Below are 17,898 nucleotides of genomic sequence, written 5' to 3'. Positions count from 1 at the left end.
GCATATCTTTCATTGCCGCTGCCATGCGGGCAATCTCCTCCTTAGTCTCGGTTCCGTCTTTAAACAGTCTGGAAACGTTCTCTCTCGTGTAGCGCATGTAACCCACATCACGCTCCAAAAAAGAAACGACAGCTGCGAGAACTCGCTCTACAGGTTCGGTTATGGGTGGTAGGGTGTTGGGATAAGCAGGATGGTTCGGGTGAGGCAACAGGGGAACTTGTTCGCGATAGACCATACGTCTGATCATGTTAGGGTACCAATCCCAGCTAACGTCGTTTTCGTAAAGGCCTCCGGATAGGCGGTACCTCTTCGGTGCGGGAGCTTCGAGTTCCGGGACTACGCGGGGTGGCGAGGCGGTAGGTAACTGAGGTTCCTTCCCGTGAGCATGCGTCATCGAATCGGATGATGATGAGGGTGGCGTCAACATTCCTACATGTAAGCCGTGTATGCGCGCGCGTATGAGTGAAAATAGGTAAAGAGATAAGATTTCAAGACTACACAAACCTATGCAGTGCGTATCATTATAACTAATGGGTCGTCGCGGTTATAGTCTAGTATGCATGCAGCTTCTAGTTCGCTATAACCAATGGCTCTGATACCAATCTGTCACACCCTCAAAATCCACTCACGGAGTTTTACTGTCAGAGGGTGTGAACTGGCAGAATCGGAATCATCAGTTATAATCAAACCATAAAAACGTTTAAATGCAAATAAGTGCGGAAGCGTAAAAACCTTAATTCAAAAGTTGCGTCACGCAGGACGACTTAAAACCAAAGATAACTGTTAAAAATAAGTTTGCAGAATAAAAGTGTTTTCATTTAATGCATGCTCCTAAACCGCGCGCCCCGCCTCGGCTACCTGAGAATAACATACTAAAAGTGTCAACACAAGGTTGGCGAGTTCACAAGTTATATAAGATAAATCGTTTAGCGTTTGCATTCAGCGTTTACGTTAAGTGTTTTGCGTAACCTCGTTACAGCGTTTAAGCGTTTTGCGTAACCACGTTACGGCGTTTTGCGTTTTGCGTAACCACGTTATGGCGTTTTGCGTTACCAGATAATGTTATGTCAAATTATATATCGATAGGTAGCTAATCTATACAACAAGTATTACTAAGTGGTTCGACACCGAAGCTGACTGTTTATCAAGTGCCCGTCACCAGGTCAATCCAGACCATGGTAAGTGTTAGCCAAAATTACACCCACTCAACCTCCAGTTGAGCTTAGCGTCGGGTGGGGTTTGTCAAACCCAGTAGTACTACTCAACAGTGACTCGCTATTCTAAATATTAACCGGTTCGATGTGTGGGACTTCAAATGTTACGTTTGCCGCTTAGTCTTTACAAGTGATATATAATTTATAACAAAATCTTAAATATGCGTTTATCTCAAAAATGCGTTTATCGGAGTATGTTATCTCCCCCAAGTGAAAAACGTTTGAAAACAGTTTAAGAGTGGGGTAAGTGAACTCACTGTTTGCGAAGAATATCCCGAATTAGATCACCAAGTGATGCGCGTCGTAGAAACTCTCTAGCGTTCTAAATAACAAAGAGATTTTCTAAGTATCGGTATGTTTAACGAGTCTCTAGACTCGGCACATAATACCTATGCACGTAACATGTTTCGTGTTTCGTTTGTGAATCGTGTGTGACTTAAACAAGTACAATTGTGATACGATACGTGAGTGAACAATTACTTTTGTGTCATGTATTAATAACATACTTTACTAGCAATTATCCCCGTAAGGGCATTTTGGTCAACAAATAACAATTACTAGCCATTATTCCCCATAAGGGCAATTTGGTCAAATCATGGCAATCAATTTGCAACTATTCCCCGCAAGGGTATTTTGGTCAAAACATAACAATTATATAAGAAATATCATATTTCATGCATTTATACACAACTCAGCAGCTAGTTTCACTGTGACAGAATTTCTACTTGAAAGATTGTACTATTTCACCCGATCATATCATCTCAATTAATTCACCAAAAATCACCACTGAAATATACATGTCTTAGGTTTCCAGAACATATTTTATCTTATTTTTATTCCATATAGATTTCTCATAATGATCAAAACACTACAGTAAACTCATATCAGTCAGATTCATGCGCAACAGAATGTTATTTGCAATTCTCGTTAAACGAAAAATCCAATAAATGCAAGACCACTTGGGTTTGGTTCCTAACTCAATGAGTCAACTTCCAGAAGTGGAACCAACCCAATTGGTCTCGTAGTTCATGAGATATAACATTTACAACATAACCTAACTGCAGGTCTAACAGCTCAGCTTTGCACAACGTTTTTGTAAAATCATAAAAGTAAACTTCTACTTGTCCAAAAATTACAAACTTATACTTTATAGAAACTAGACTCAACCTAGTTTACTGCAGTACCCACAATCTCAACCAATTTTCACGTTTACACTTCGTTACAGTCACTTAAACATCGTATACACATTCTGTCCAGAATCTGTTCACATCAAAACTCAACAATTTAACTATCTATGGACCATAAATCAATCATATAACATGCTAGACACTACAACCACTATCCATGCATATCAATTACACCATACATACAAGATTAGGGTTTGTGTTTTAACTCAAATCAAAGACAACAATCAATCAAGCAACAACATCAATACTAGTTATCAATCATCATGAATTCAACAACCATCATGTTAACTCATACATACATATAAAAATCGGCTGCCTAGGGTTCTTAATTAACCCATTAAACATCAAAATTAAACAACAAGAAGGTAAAGGATGATCAATTATACCTTCCTAGCACCTAGTTCTTGGATTAAACACTTGATTAGGGCTTGTATGTGTGTGTGCTTGTAGACGGCAGCCAAGAGGGAGCAAGGGAGGGGCCGATCGGAGCTTGTAGGTTTATAATAATAAGTTAGGGTTAAGTGTTAAGGTTATATTTATAGATATACAAGTTACACTCTAGTCCCTCTACTTTCAAGTGTTGTTTTTCTAGCCTAACTAGCTTGTTTTCGTCTTGAGTTAACGTTTATAATCATGTTATCACATAACACATAAGTCTAACACATAATTATCACATAATTATTGTTTTGACGTTTTTCGTTTATTTATCAATCGTTTGCGTCAACTCGTTTGCGTTTCGGTGCAAATCCCGAAAGACTACACATGTAGTAAGTGTTAAGCGTCATTTAAACCCTAGTTTAAATGTAATGATGTGTGCGTTATAGATTCAATGATCTTAAAGTTTGAATTGACGGAGTTGAGTTAACGGAGTTAACCTGAAATTGACGATTGTCACAATACTATCAAGTATCAACTATCAACTGTTCATAATGGGCAGACATGAATAGAAAAAAATCAATTCATTTAAGTGTTTGTGCGTTTATTTGGTTTAATGTTAAATGAACAAACATAAACATGACTTGTTTGGTTCATTTACATGTCTAAATGTAAAACTCTGTTTCCATGTAGCATCATATTCGGCTTGAAAACATGAAAAAAAATCATCTCCATTCACCAACAGTACTAACAGCTCTCTAGATATGTGAAACCTTCTGCTAAACATTTCATCATCATATAGATGATTTTCAATGAAATACTTAGTGTACAATTGAGGACCAGTCGTCCATCATATATCCATCTTACACTTCATATCGTATGACCTAATGGTTCTTGATATGTAAAAGTGAGTTTTAAGTTTATAAACCTAAAAATTCAAGTTTTAATAGGAGTATTCATTTATATTCTACTTCCTCTATATACATGTTTTTATACTTTTATGTTTAATCTAATAAATTCAAACTATTAATTATAGCAATTAACCCTAATCAACTATGTACATTAATGACGATGTCTTGAAACACTAGTGTGCATTATGGATAAGCCTTCTAAACCTAGAGTGCTCGTGTATTTCATGGAAGAGAAGTTAGGTTTTTAAGAAAAAAAAATATAAATTAACAGGTTGTTAATGGGTTTCAAGTTCGTCGGTTTTCAACGAAACGAGTGAAGGTTTGCTACCTTCGAATCAATGTATATGTGTATCAAAATATCGATATAATTAGTTGTTTTTCTTTTGGAACAACGAATTTCTTGTGTGTTAGGCCACCGCACTCCTCAGATTTAGAGAACCTTGTTGCTCAACTCTGACCAGACTACGTTGTTTTAACCGGGCTCATGCTGACTTCAGAGTTTGGCTTGGACATTCCCCTGAGAACCATATCGCCGGCTGCCACTTGATAATTGTTGTGCTACCACAAAAGCAGAACTCTATGACGTAACATACGGTGAGATGAAAACCGGGATGTACTCGGGATCCGAACTGACAACCTCACAATAACAATGCCTAACTAAAATACTTAATTGTCACAATCCAAAAAAAATGACACTTAAGTGGAAACCTATCTCCTACCACTGGACCAAGTGAGGATAAAAATTAGATTGTTTTGAAATGAACTTTTTCATACATTTTGCTTAAGTTTTTTTTAAATTAAAAAAAAAAAAAATCTTTTCAATTTTCAACCATGACTAGTCAACCAAAAATCTTACGGCAGTGTTTTGCATGAGAAGAGACAGGAAGGATAATATATCCAAAACACAATTGGACGCGCGTGGGAAGCACCTGCCACTCTGTTTTGTCTCTCACCGTACATTCAACTCATTCTTTTTTGATATATTTGAATGCCATTCTCCAGCATTCAAATCCATATCCCGCCACCCCTTTCCTCTGTTCCCATCACTTTTCCTATTACCCGTTTCAACTTTTCCTCTCTTCAATTCACACTTTTTTTATTATTATTTTCAAATCCAATTCTTTCCTCTCATGATCACCAACTCACCATGAAATTCCTCAACTCACCTTCTTCCTCTTCTTCCGTTTCCAATTACTCCCCCGCGGGCTGCGTACCCGCAATCCTACGCCGCCTGCTCCGTCTCCCCACATTCCCTTTGGATACCCACATCAATAATGAATTTGAAGAGCCTTATTGTGCTAATAAGCCCAAGGGTGATCCTGGGATTGTTGGCAAACTTATGGGGCTTGACTCGATGCCGGAAGCGAACCCGATTGATAATTGGAGACACGTGAAGTTGAAAAAACAGGTTGGGTGTGTTCTTAAAGCACCCGCCTTTGTGGAGCTTGAAAATGACAAGTTTATCATTCTTAGCTTTGAAGGTGATGGTAAAGATAAGGAATTGGAGATGGGCTTTTCGAAAAATCATAAGGGTTTGATTGGATCAAAGGGTAAATCAAGAATCAAGTTGAATCAAGAATTTATTAATTGCCATGGTGAAGTTATCGGTTCATGTAAATCGTCTAATTTGGACAAGAAATCTTGCAATACTGAGTGTGATTCTGAGAAGTCAAGTCCTGTTTCTGTTCTTGAATTCTCGGGTCATCAAGAGGATTCGTATTCAGGTTTCGTTGTTTAAAGATTGTAATTTTAGTTATAAAGTTACAGTCTTGCTGGTTTTTAATTTTTTATGATATGGGTGTGGATTTTGCAGGAAAAGAAGACTCGCAGGCGAAAAATTCGAATTCCCGGAGAAAATTGAGAGAGGATCTAGACAAGAATGCACCATTTCCATTATCATCGTCATCATCAACATCATCTTCAAGTACTAGCAGCTGCAATTCGGTGGATGATGGTGAAGAATTGTGCAGAAGTGGTAAAGAATATGTTGGATTCGAGATGAAGAACTTTGTGAGTGGAGAATCTAAGGAAATTTGGGATGAAATTTGTAAAATGGCTGAAAGAGATGCGATTGAAAGATGGGAAGGTGAAGACTTTGGAGAGATTGGGGTGTGTCTTGGATTGCAGATTCTTGACCAATTGATACTTGAACTATTTACCATAACTTGAAAACAACTTTGATATGTAATAGTGCTTTGTTTATATTGGTTACATCTAAAGTTAGTAAACTTCTAACAAAACTCGTTGTTAACCGTTTTAGATTTCGATAACAAGAATCTAGATTTGTTGCACAAGACTAGTATTATGTTTTTATGTTTTTTTGCGTTGACTTCACTGGTTTTCGGATACAAGGTGAAAGAAGGAATGATATAAAGACATGACAAAAGATTTGATTGTCATGGCCTTAAAAACCTGATCTTTCAAAGGAATTCCAGAAAAAAAGTCAAACCGACTTGGTGGAACCTAAGTTCAGAGGTTTATGCCACACCAAAGAATGGAATGAAAGAATATTCTTGTAAAAGATATATCAAAGTGTTGCGATAAACATAATATGGCATGTTATCATAGATTGTTCTTGTCAAAGATATATCAAAATGGGATTTTTATTGTACAAAATTTCGGAAACATGTTCATAAATGTTTAGCAGCATGTCCTAAGTATATAAATTTATGAGAAAATGGGTAGTTTACATTTAGTTCCGTAAAAGTGTTATCAAATTGATTATAAGACAACTATGAGTTTCTAAGTTTTGAATAATAGAGTATTTCTTTGGGATTTTCATTGAAAAATCAGACACGCATAGAAGTTTTGGATTTCCACAAAAAGTTAAGGGAAAAAACACAAGAAAGATCCATGGCTCCAATACGTGTTGTGCGTACTTACGTGTGAACGTAAGCGAACTCCACAGCTAAACGCATTTAATCGGGTGATCTTATTGGCAGTAACAAAAATTTGAAGTGTATACAAAACTACAGCACCCACAAATCTAGAATTTTCAACCGACAAAAATTAAACGCCGTTGCCGGGGATCGAACCCGGGTCACCCGCGTGACAGGCGGGAATACTTACCACTATACTACAACGACTTGGTTGTTACAGTCAAAACATTATTCTTTTCAATGTTTCGTGTTTAGGCTTAAGAGGACCTCTGACCTAATACCTATGGAGCATATGCTTGTTTGACTTCAATTATTTAATGGATGAAATGAAAAGCAAATGAACGTGATTAAAAGTTCTTTCAGGTTGTAAAATTTGAAAATAGACTATCGTCAGTAATTTTTATGGCATAATAGTTATTTTATTTAACCTTTTCATAATCATTGAGTTTTAGATTTCTTGACTCCGAAATAATTTTTCTTTCTAATTTCACTGTGTATTAGTTATTGTACACTAAAGTAGCATATTTCTCTAACAGACATCGATGTCAGAGGCGGATATGTGACGGCTAAATCAACAGTTGAGATCAAAGCTGTAATTTTTCACACTTAATGACTAAAGCTTTAATTTTTACGAATCATCGGAAAGATTAAGATTAGGACAATTTACTCTTATTTTGATGAAACTTTTGGAAATTTGAATGTTGAAAATTGAAATGTTGATGGGTTTTTCAAGCCTAAAAGTTTGCTTTAACTAAACCACTGTTGGTTTATTTTTTCACACAATTAGCCATTTAGCCCTTAACACAATCAACTCCATACCAGATATATCACGGTTGGTGGAATTGGGCCAGAGATCCAGTTCAATACCTCTTGGGCTCTTGGCTCTTACCCTTTCTGCAGGGCCCTTAGATAGGCCCAACACTAATGTCACTTGTAAATTTGTAATTGTAAATTGGTTATTTGGTTAATGTATACACTATACATAGTAATATAGAGGTGCATTTAATCAGGAATAAAAGATATGTTGAGAAGGCCCTAAAACAATTTAACACTTATACACATAGTTTATCTGTCAACTACATAAAGTATTCACTCACTTTCTCCATCCCTACTTCCTGTCCTGGTCCTTTGCATATATATGGGTGTATACACAATTTGTTTTCCATACACATGTGCATGTCACCGGATAAAGTTTTTTTTTTTGAAAATCAACTAACAACATAAATGCAATTGAACTATTATGTAAAAGTACTAAAGTGGTTCACGAGGTTCTCGACATATTTATGGCTCTTAACTAGCATGCCCTTATATATATAATGAGAAAGCGAAGATTTCATGTAATAAAAAACCACATGAATAAAAAAATCAAATCAAATAAAATCAAACTAGACTCATTCACATAATAAAAGCTGTTAGAAGAATATTGCACTAAGAGGATGGTTGATATCACTAAAAGAGAAAGTGCATGAGATGAGATCCAGGCCTGCCTTTGTGTTGCAGGAATTTATGATGCTTTGCTTTTCCAAGCATGTGGCATCTTCAATCTTCATCACAATTTTTCAAAAAAATAAATAAATTATGGAACATTTTGAACCTTCATTTTACCATTTTATGTCTAGTTTTCAACCACTATTTTCCGGAAACCCGTCCCTTTGTAACCCCAAATGTTAAAGATACAACCAAATACTTAAAAATACTGCATTATATATCTACACAAAGTATATGAAAGAGATCCATTAATTTTAAATAAATGGGGAACAAAACTTTTAAATATTCTATCTACATTAATTTTGCTCATTTTCAAAGTTGGAATTGATGCTACCAGCTAATATATTTCAGAATTTGTTCTGCATACAGTAAAACACCAAAATAAAACAAGAAAGAATAAAAAAACAGATGGATATAACTAGGTATGGACCATGCAACATGCCTCTTTTTTATATCCACCACTGAAAACAAGAGGCGGCACATAAATGAATGGATTTCTCTTTCATAAATTTACATATGTGCATATGATTTATTTCAAAACTAAAAAAATAACAACCCATTCCTAAAACAAATGATTATACTTTATAGACAACAAGAGCAAACCGACTAAACCAAACTCTATAAAATCAATTAGCTAATCTAACGAGATTAACAATGCGTTTTTTAGATGAACTCAAACCGCACAAGTAACCTTGCTGATGTGTATTGATCCCCTTTGCGGTTACAGAGTGGGACGGCACGAATTCCCGGCCTCAACTCTGAAACAGGCAGACAAATTTGGCCAGCAAAATCATCTTTTTCAGATATGTTATAACTATGTACTTCAATTCTAAGTAAAGCTAATTCGGGAACTGCTAATGAAAATGTAAATTCTTCATTCCAAACAGGTGTCCAGTTATCCTCCTTAATCTTGGTCTTTTTCATAACTTTATCAACAGATGCTCCAGCTATACCAACCTGTTTCAGAGGTACAAAGGTTAACTAAAGTACAATCTTTTTTTAAAGTTTGTATTGTGAAACTATCCTAAAAACAAGTATGTGTCTTTTTGTTCAAAAGGGGGTTGCGGCGCAGCTTGTTGCCCGTTTGCCTGCCACTTTATTGTAATCGTTTTATAGTAAATTATATAAAACTTCGATTATGTTCAACATAGACACTTATACCTGTTGATTTAGATATGATATAAGAGTTTTATATAGAGCTATTAGCTTATTACTTTATACACACACACACCACTTGACCTTTTGAACTTTATACAATGTATTAGTACTCAGATTTATGTACTTCACTTTCACAAGAAGCAGTTTTACCCTTAACTTTATGTATTCTCTTAATAACTTTTAAGTTTTCATAATATAATTGGGTTTAACTTTTTTGGGATGCATATAATTAGTTGTGTGATCTTTGTATCTCCCAGTAAAAGTTATATTCAAGCATCTAGATTCTTTGTACCATAAAGAGTAAAGATAATTACCCTAGTGAAGAAATCTGGAGGGGAATATTTATCAAAATGAGTTTTCTTGAAATCCAAATGCCATCCATCTCCCATATAAATTTTAACCTTTAATGATGTTTTGGGCATAATCTTTGCTTTGGGATTAAACACCTCATTCTTGGGCCCACAACTCATTAAAAATTCTGGTTTTTTCACATAACCGCAGCCTCCATTAGCTCTAAACATTCCATGCATTAACCAAAGTGATCTACCATATCCCTGTATTGTATATGAGAGTTTAGATGTTAGTTATGAGCAACAAGTAACAATGCGGTCCGCAATATTATGTTGTTTTGATGCTGACCTGCATATTAAATGCAACCATTTGAGCTCCATGTAGCCAACCAATTAGCGGCTTGTAGTTAGAGGAGGTAATGCGTGTTCCTTTGGGATAAATTCTAAGAATATTCTTCTGTGTGAACCTGGCAAAACAAATGTTCCCGATACATATTGTTACTAAAACAATAATTTTGTTAAGATAATTATCTAAATCTTTGAATACAAATGATTAGGAGGTTGATTTTGTGAAAAATAGACTTTGGATGACTTTGACCAACTTGACTTAGACTTCCTTTTATTCGATCGGATTTGAGATAAATTAAAATGGACATGAACAGGTAGAAATTGAAATCTCTAAAAATACCTAAAACTCATTAATACCTTACTACATCCTGCCCATGATTTCCTGCAGCCTTTTCAAGTGCTTGTTCTGCCAAACTTAATCGTGTGACTTTATCCTTTTCAACTTTAAATGCACCCTTTAATCCGTTTTTTGGTTTTCCAGCATGAATTGCAATCAGCTTCTTGTAAACAGGAGATGTAGGTGATTTCTTTCCTTTAAACAGATCTGCAGTCTCAACATCTTGATCACTCTTATCACTTCCTGACTGCGACATATATTACACAAATTCATTAAGGCTTGTTCATTTTAATACAAATAAATAATCGATATAATTATAATTGTATGAATGCGTGTCATTGTGCAACAAACCTTAGAACTCCACGCATCATCATCAACATCGGAAACTTGGCTCTTTTGTGAGCTACTTCGACTTACATCGTCGGTTTCAAGGTACTCTTTTGGAGGCTTTGTTGAAATCAAAATCCGATATTTTAAGTTTTCAGGCGATGGGAGTTCTTCCAAGTTTTCTGATTCAGGGGAAAATAACATTGACCCGAATGTCTCGGTGATCATCTACAAGAATAATTAAAAAGAACATGAACATCATGGTAATGTGAATATGCGATTATCAATATCAATATCAATCATGCCCAGTAAAATCCCACCGACAGCAAAGCTATAAGTAGGGTCTGGGGAGGGTGGGATGTAGGCACACCGTACCTCTATCCAAAGGAATAAAGAGGTGGCTTCCAGAGAGACCCTCGGCTCTAAGTACATGTGTATGAAGCACAATAAAGGAAATCAAAGTTTAACAGTTATATAAAAACTACTACTAATTATAATAATATTAATAATAAGATCACAGTTTAACAGCTATATAAAAGCTAATAATAATTATAATAATAATATATGTAAGGGAAATACCATTATGGTATGCGATTGATGATCAAATTTCACATATAAACACAGTACTAACCTTGGCTACTTTTGCTTGAAGACAGGGGGTAAGATGGTCTTCTAGTGTTATGATGACCGGATAAGGTGATGCCACAAATGCATACTCTTTGATTGCTTTTAAGCACTCGATGAGTTTTACCGGGCCTGTCAAGGTCCTGCATTAATAAACAAACAACTTAGATTAGCCTAAAACGCATAAATCATTCATCTAACATAATTTGCGCGGTAGTCTTAATTTCATATTTAGTTGTTCACTTGTAATTTCAAAAATTTGGCAAAGTTGCCAAATTTAAAATCCTTGTGTAAAAGGGCAACTTATGTAATAGTCTAGGCATGAAGACATTTATCAACTTTTTCTTGAAAATTATTCTTGTGTTTTATTGTTACTAAATACTTAATATGTGACTATATGTATTGAATTGAAGTAAGTTGAGTACCTTCCATGAAGAACATGCACATTATTTTTTGATAAATTTGGCCATAGATCAAGTTCTATGACTCTGACACCTGATTTGAGTGCTTTGATGATCGGAACCTCGCTGCAATTACTACTTAACTGGTTCCCGGTCAAGTACGAATTGTGGCCGGTGTATATGTAATAATGAGACAGGGGAGCACTCATATCTTGATGAACCTAAAATTCAAACCCATATTAGTATTATTCGTTACGAATTTAAGCTAAGAATCAAGTGATCATGTCAATTAACATACCTGAGTTTGGATTGGCGGATTAAGCTCGGTACTAAATAGGAAATGATGAAAATCCTCTAACGAGAGAGATTTCCTGTTGATTAACTTTGCAAGATGAGGATGTCGTTTGTGAAGTATCCACTCGATTATAAGCTCGGCATCAGAAATCGAGACATCTCCATGGTGTTGCTCCACTAAAAACCCGTGGAGCTGATCCGCCGTCAAGTGATTCCCATCGCCCGAGTACTTACTAAACGCGTCTTTAACGTCCGATGGTGGTTCGGCTTCGGCTACTTTAAACTTTCTAGTGAAACAATAGCACACACTATAATTACCTATTACCATGTTTGTAAGATTGTGTTGTGGATGATCAATGAGAATGGTGGTGTGTAGGCTATTTATAGAGGGAGGGTATTATTATTATTATATCTGATGACTCTTCTTGGCAGATTCGAAGATGGGATGAGAGAGAAAGAGTGTGAATCTTGTTGATTCTGTTTAAATTGGAATCGTTAATTGTTGTAGCACAGAAGACAGAAGAATCAGTCAAATCGAACATAGCTTCCCGCGCTTTTTCAATATTATCCGTCCATCATTTTAAACTCATGTCACTGAAAAAGTATATAAACTTGCTTCTATTTAATAGGCAAACTGGATTATAAATGAATTATGGATTATCGAGTAGGCAAACGGCATTTTAAGAAAATGATTCAAAACAGTAAAAGCACGTTCCTATTCTTAATTTTTAAATTTACAAGACATATTCTTTAAAACTCGCACGATAAGAAGAACCAAAACCATTATCACATTTTTCACAACTTTTCTTTTATTTTGTTTTAAATATACCTATACATCTAAGTATCTAACCATCAACTCGTCTTTCAAGTTCTTGTGTATGAACGGAAGCCTAAAAATGGCCGGTGAACTAATGTGCTACATTAGTTGTTTGGGCTGAAAAGATTGGCGTTCGTTCAATGTTAATGTATATATAACTTACTCTTTCTTGTAATAGCTTAGCTCTTTATTTATATTTATATATATTCATATTACGGTTTCAGAAGAAAAACACACTAATGTGCTCCAACAATGAAAAACACAAAAAGTGCCTATTGTGCATCCAAAACCGGCCGAGAATTCATTAGTAATGACTATTTGGCAAACAATGCTTCTAACTTTCAGTTTCCTACAAAGGGACAATTTCACTCTAAGGCTATTCGGTTTACAGACCACTCACCATGGCCGCCATTTTGCCCTCATGATAAGTAGGAGATTGGTTGCACTTTATAACGTTTAAATATTGTCATTTCTTATGAATTAGTGTTTGGAATGCAGTGACTTTGTGAAGATATGCAATTGTAGGTGACAAAAGCTTAAACGAGGACCTTGGGGCATTAACTAAGAGGTGAGAAAGCTTATGAGAGTTCAAGACAAAAAAAAGGTGTTAAAAAAGAGAACAATTGGTGAAATTTGGCTTCGGGAGAAAGCTTACGGCAGTCTTGAGTTTCTGATTAGCATTCATATATGTGAGGGTGTAACCTTAAGCCCTTGCGGCATAGGCTATGCCGGGTGGTCAACTATGAGCAGATTTTTGGGAAACTTCCATTTTTTAGATCTATAATTGGGGTTTTTCCCCAATTCGAAAAGTCGGCGTTTTAGGATGATTATAGGGACAGTTGCACTTAGGGAAACACCTTTTGTTCATCCAGTTGAAGATTACAACCTTAAAATTCTAGAATCGAATATGCGAACCACAAGTATGAGAGGCTAATCTATTTGTGATTATTCCCTAGTGTAGTGTTATGTAAGTTTTTTTTAGGTTTTTCATCATATCTACAAACTAAACTAGTCGCTTGAAATTTGTTACTTGTTTACAATATCGATTAAACCATTGCTTTATAATTCAATCATTAATCAAATTTGTCAAGACACTATAAAAAGCTTCATAAACCATTTAATCAATCAAGCTAAAACATGGACCACAAACTGTTTGTGGATCGAATCCTTATTGCCCTAACTAGTTTTAAGTGATTATAAACACATCTCTTAGGCTGAGGGGTGTGGAGCGCTAGAAAGGGCGCGTGAGGCCAGCCGCTCGCGCCCCGGGGCGCGAGCACCACACCACCGAGGCGCGAGAGGGGCGCGAGCACGAAAAACAACGCAGGCGCAAGAGGGGTAGCGGGAGGGAAGAGGCATAAAGGGGGCTTGGGAATGCGTGAAGAGCCGTTGGGCTTGGGAATCCAGTTAAAATAATAGTTTAAGGAGGTGTTGGTGGTTTTCTGGTTTTGGTTGTCATCGGAGAAGACAAGTGGAACACAAATTGGTTTTAATTATTAAATTATTGGTAGTGGTGTTGGTGTTTTAATTTAATAGAATAATTTTTAATAATTGAAAGGTTTTGTTTTTAATTAAATGGTGAAATGACCAATTTACATAAATAATTTATGTGTTTTTTTAATTAATGTGTGTTTTTTTAAATAATTTATGAGTTTTTTTAATAATACGTGTTTTTAATACATTTATAAAAAAATAAAAAAAAAACCGCTCGCGCCCCCTCTCGCGCCCCTCCACACCATGGTCCGGGGCGCGAGCACCACAACCAACACCCATCTTATCAAGTTTCTCTCTCTGCCACACGTCACAATATTATTGGCTGGCGCCCCCACTCGCGCCCCCTCTCGCGCCCCCCCACACCCCTCAGCCTTATCTATCTTTGACATGTTCCTTCGACACCGATCAATTAATCAAAAGGATATTATGCTACAAATCAATCAAAAAGCAAATCAAGCTAGCCAATCAATTAGAGATATCATCTCCACATAATTTGGTAACGTTGATTGTTGTAGACTTGTAGAACACTGACACAGAATCAGTCAAATCGAACGGGTGAAGCACAACTTCCCACTCTTTTTCAATATTATTCGCCCGCCACTTTTACTCTTGTCATTAAAAAAGTATATAAACCTGTTTCTATTTAATTTGGAAACTGGATTATACATTATAGATTATTGAATAGGCAAAATGCATTATTTAAACGGAATTTCTAGGGACACCCCCCCATTGCTAAAACACCGCTCAATACGCCGTGTACAGAGCTATACGCGGTGTATTGAGCGGTGTTTCTGGAAAACACCGCCAATTTTGTCTTATTATGTTTTTTTATTATTTTTTTTGTTATTATTGTTATTGTTATTTATCAGTATTATCATTATATATTAATTATATATTTAATATTTAATATTATTTCGGTGAAAAAATTAACACATATATACCAAAAATCATTGTTATATTAATAAACTATATAAATAAAAGAAAATACGACAACTAGAACATAAAAATCTACGACAGGAAGTCGTCCATGTTTATGCCCAAGCCGTCGTCGTGGCCCCTAAACGCCGCGCCAACGTCAGCGTCGTCCTCTCCCCTGCGCCTAGGCCCCAAACCGTCTGCGGCATCCATGTCATCGCCCCGTCCGCGTCTCACGCCAGACGTGCTCGCCTCGTGGTCAAAACTGGGGGGGGGGTGGCACGGTGTACTGCTGTCCAGACAGCTCCGCTACCCGACTGCTAACAAGTTAGTCGATCTAGCGTGACATCTGGCTCATCCGCCAGTCTATTTGGCGCGACATCTGCCTCATCTTCAACTCAAGGGCCTCCAACCCAGCGTCGGTGGTGGGACCCAGACGCACCGCGCGATATGTGCGTGGAACGTGCTGCATCAGCCCCTAACAACAAAACAACAGAAATACGTTTAATACGAAGACGAATTAAAAGAAACGATAAAACGATAATATATTAAAACGTACCTGAGATGCGCTCGGATCCTCACGTCCGTCACCACCGTCGTCCGAATTCCCACCGGCCCCCTCCCCCGCGTCGATAGGCTCGTGGACAAGCTCCACCTCCGGTGTCGAGAGCGGGGGAGGCTCGACTAAAGGCACCGGGACGTAAGGCGCACGTCCCCCCGCCCCAGCCACCAGTCGGTCGTACGTGGCGTTGGGCCCGGGGAACAAAAGCACAATGTGCATGCCACCGCAATGGATGTGGTCCAACGCGCTCGGAGGGTCGGATCGATACGCAGGCCGTCCACCAGGGCTCCATGGCCAGAGATATCGCAAGCTGGGTGACGTACCCGCCACCCATCAAGGACCCTCATGCCTGCCTGAACTAGTAGCCGACAAAATAGTCTGCAAACCCCCTAGCAAGGTTGCAGTGCGTGTGAGTCAGCAGACACCTCAAAAAAACAGGTTGCGCAGGCTGCAGGGGTCCGCGCCCTGATTGCGACCCGCGATAGACATCACAATCAGCTTGTGTAGGTACCTGTGTAATATAAGATAATATAATTTATTAACAATAATATAATATAATATAATATAATATAATATAATATAATATAATATAATATAATATAATATAATATAATATAATATAATATAATATAATATAATATAATATAATATAATATCTTACTCTTCTAATAAAGTAAAATACGACACGTATTTTGAACATCTAAACCCTAATCCCTCCCTTTTCATTCTCTTTCGATTGTAATCCTTTGCACTATCATGAAATCAAAACCCTAATCTAATCGAGTCTCTAGTGTGTAATTATAATCCTCCACCAATCGACTTCCAGACTAATTCTGACGATTACTCGCATCATCCTCTTATAAAAAAACTCGAATTAACAATTTCGAATTGACAAGGTGTGTTTTTTGTATCAATCGATTTCATTGTATAAATATGATCAAATACTCTGGATTAATATGTGAACTGTTGATATTCAGTATTTAATATGATCCAAGGTTTGATTCATATTAAAGCTTCTAATGTTGCAAGGGTCCTCAACGAATTGTGCAAATTAGAATTGTTAACGGTTCATGTCACTAATTTCTTAGTTAACCAATGTATGAAATATTTATTGAAGCTACTTGATTAGTCTATTGAACCTAATTGCTGGGTAGAGCAAACCTCATTCAACTAATATAATAAAATGAAACAAATATTATTCTTGATTTAATATACTACTAAATTTTTGGTAGTAAACATGGATTTTGGTTGCTAATTATCTGAGACTTTGAATTGGTGTTTGTTTTATCAAAAAGGAGAATGGTGGCTGGGTAAATCTAAGTAGGAATAAAATAACAAATGATTATGCTTTGATGTGTTAATTTAGTTTGAGTGGGTGCAACTAGAATTGGTCAATAGGGAAGAAAACAATACAATCTAAACCAACAAATAAATCTCAGAATGTCCATTGATCGGTATCTTTTTATAACTTTAATATTAGTTTTAGTGAACTAATTTTTAAAAACAATAGATGCTGCAGAAACAGAAGTTGCAGGAATCATTCAGAAAAGAGCCATTGGCTCTCTAAGTTGAGTTCAATGGGTTGCCTTCTGGTCAGGTTTTACATTTTCATTAACAATAGCAGGCTTACCTATTTCATAAACATTTTACTCATTTTGGACATAGTTTGCTAGAGTCGTCAAGCACGGATGTTGTAGACTACTAACATGAACGGGTTAAACACATGAATTTGTGGAACTCAAAGCTATTCATAATGCTATACTTTTGAATAAATCAAAGATACACAGTTGTCAACTCAAGGTCCCAACATTGTTACTTTATTCACCTTGCAATATAACATTCAGGCTCAAATTCTTATTAGTGAATTCTCGGGCAATGCAGGTTGGTGCCCACAAACCCATATTTTAGGTCTCTTTAGAACTTGGGGATTTTAAATGCAGTACTTTCGATTTTAAGTTCTGAAAGAGCTTGGAGTTAGGATCTAGATCTTATGATTACGATGATACATGATGGTTAGGTATACGATTAAGGTCGATATACGTTAGGATTGATGCGAATGATGTGAGAGAATGAACTGACAGAGTAACGAGAGAGAGTTGATAAACAAGCTTCAAAAGCCTTCTCTTGTTTTTTCTAATGAATAATTTACAACATATATATAGGGGGTGACCACATTTGTTAACATAACAGTTAACTTATGTGATTCGTTACATTAACCACACGAATGAACTCTTCATTCGTTAACACATTTAACATATAACAAGTAGCCCTCATTCG

At 36.5% G+C, this 17,898-nt stretch overlaps 1 protein-coding gene and 1 non-coding gene across 2 annotated transcripts; both read right to left on the bottom strand.

The window, feature by feature from the left end:
- Positions 1-6,701: 6,701 nt before the first annotated feature.
- Positions 6,702-6,773, bottom strand: TRNAD-GUC (transfer RNA aspartic acid (anticodon GUC)). The gene has a single exon. It is a non-coding gene; the product is annotated as a tRNA-Asp (tRNA).
- A 1,681-nt stretch (positions 6,774-8,454) lies between these two features.
- LOC143598827 (phosphoinositide phospholipase C 4-like) lies at positions 8,455-12,161 on the bottom strand. The gene is made up of 8 exons (XM_077076942.1): positions 11,838-12,161; positions 11,564-11,760; positions 11,146-11,281; positions 10,539-10,742; positions 10,208-10,434; positions 9,852-9,969; positions 9,527-9,766; positions 8,455-9,011 (listed from the first exon to the last, which is right to left on the bottom strand). Exons 1-8 carry the CDS (start codon positions 12,159-12,161, stop codon positions 8,718-8,720), a joined length of 1,740 nt encoding a protein of 579 aa, XP_076933057.1. The 3' UTR covers positions 8,455-8,717.
- Between the last annotated feature and the right edge of the window lie 5,737 nt (positions 12,162-17,898).

This window comes from Bidens hawaiensis, unplaced genomic scaffold (genome assembly GCF_021521415.1).
Source record: "Bidens hawaiensis isolate Kalapana, Puna unplaced genomic scaffold, B.hawaiensis_p1.1 tig00050872_1, whole genome shotgun sequence".
Classification (NCBI taxonomy): domain Eukaryota; kingdom Viridiplantae; phylum Streptophyta; class Magnoliopsida; order Asterales; family Asteraceae; genus Bidens; species Bidens hawaiensis.
Note: the sequence above shows the minus strand (reverse complement) of the source record. Positions and strands in the feature narration are given on the sequence as shown.

What these genes read in the sequence shown, in the direction of transcription:
- LOC143598827 (XM_077076942.1), bottom strand. Translation starts at nt 12,161, where the DNA reads ATGGTAATAGGTAATTATAGTGTGTGCTATTGTTTCACTAGAAAGTTT. An exon ending in CATGGGCAGGATGTAGTAAG is followed by an intron (nt 9,970 to 10,207) that starts GTATTAATGAGT and finishes TTGTTTTGCCAG; the next exon opens with GTTCACACAGAAGAATATTC. An exon ending in CTCCAGATTTCTTCACTAGG is followed by an intron (nt 9,012 to 9,526) that starts GTAATTATCTTT and finishes CCTCTGAAACAG; the next exon opens with GTTGGTATAGCTGGAGCATC.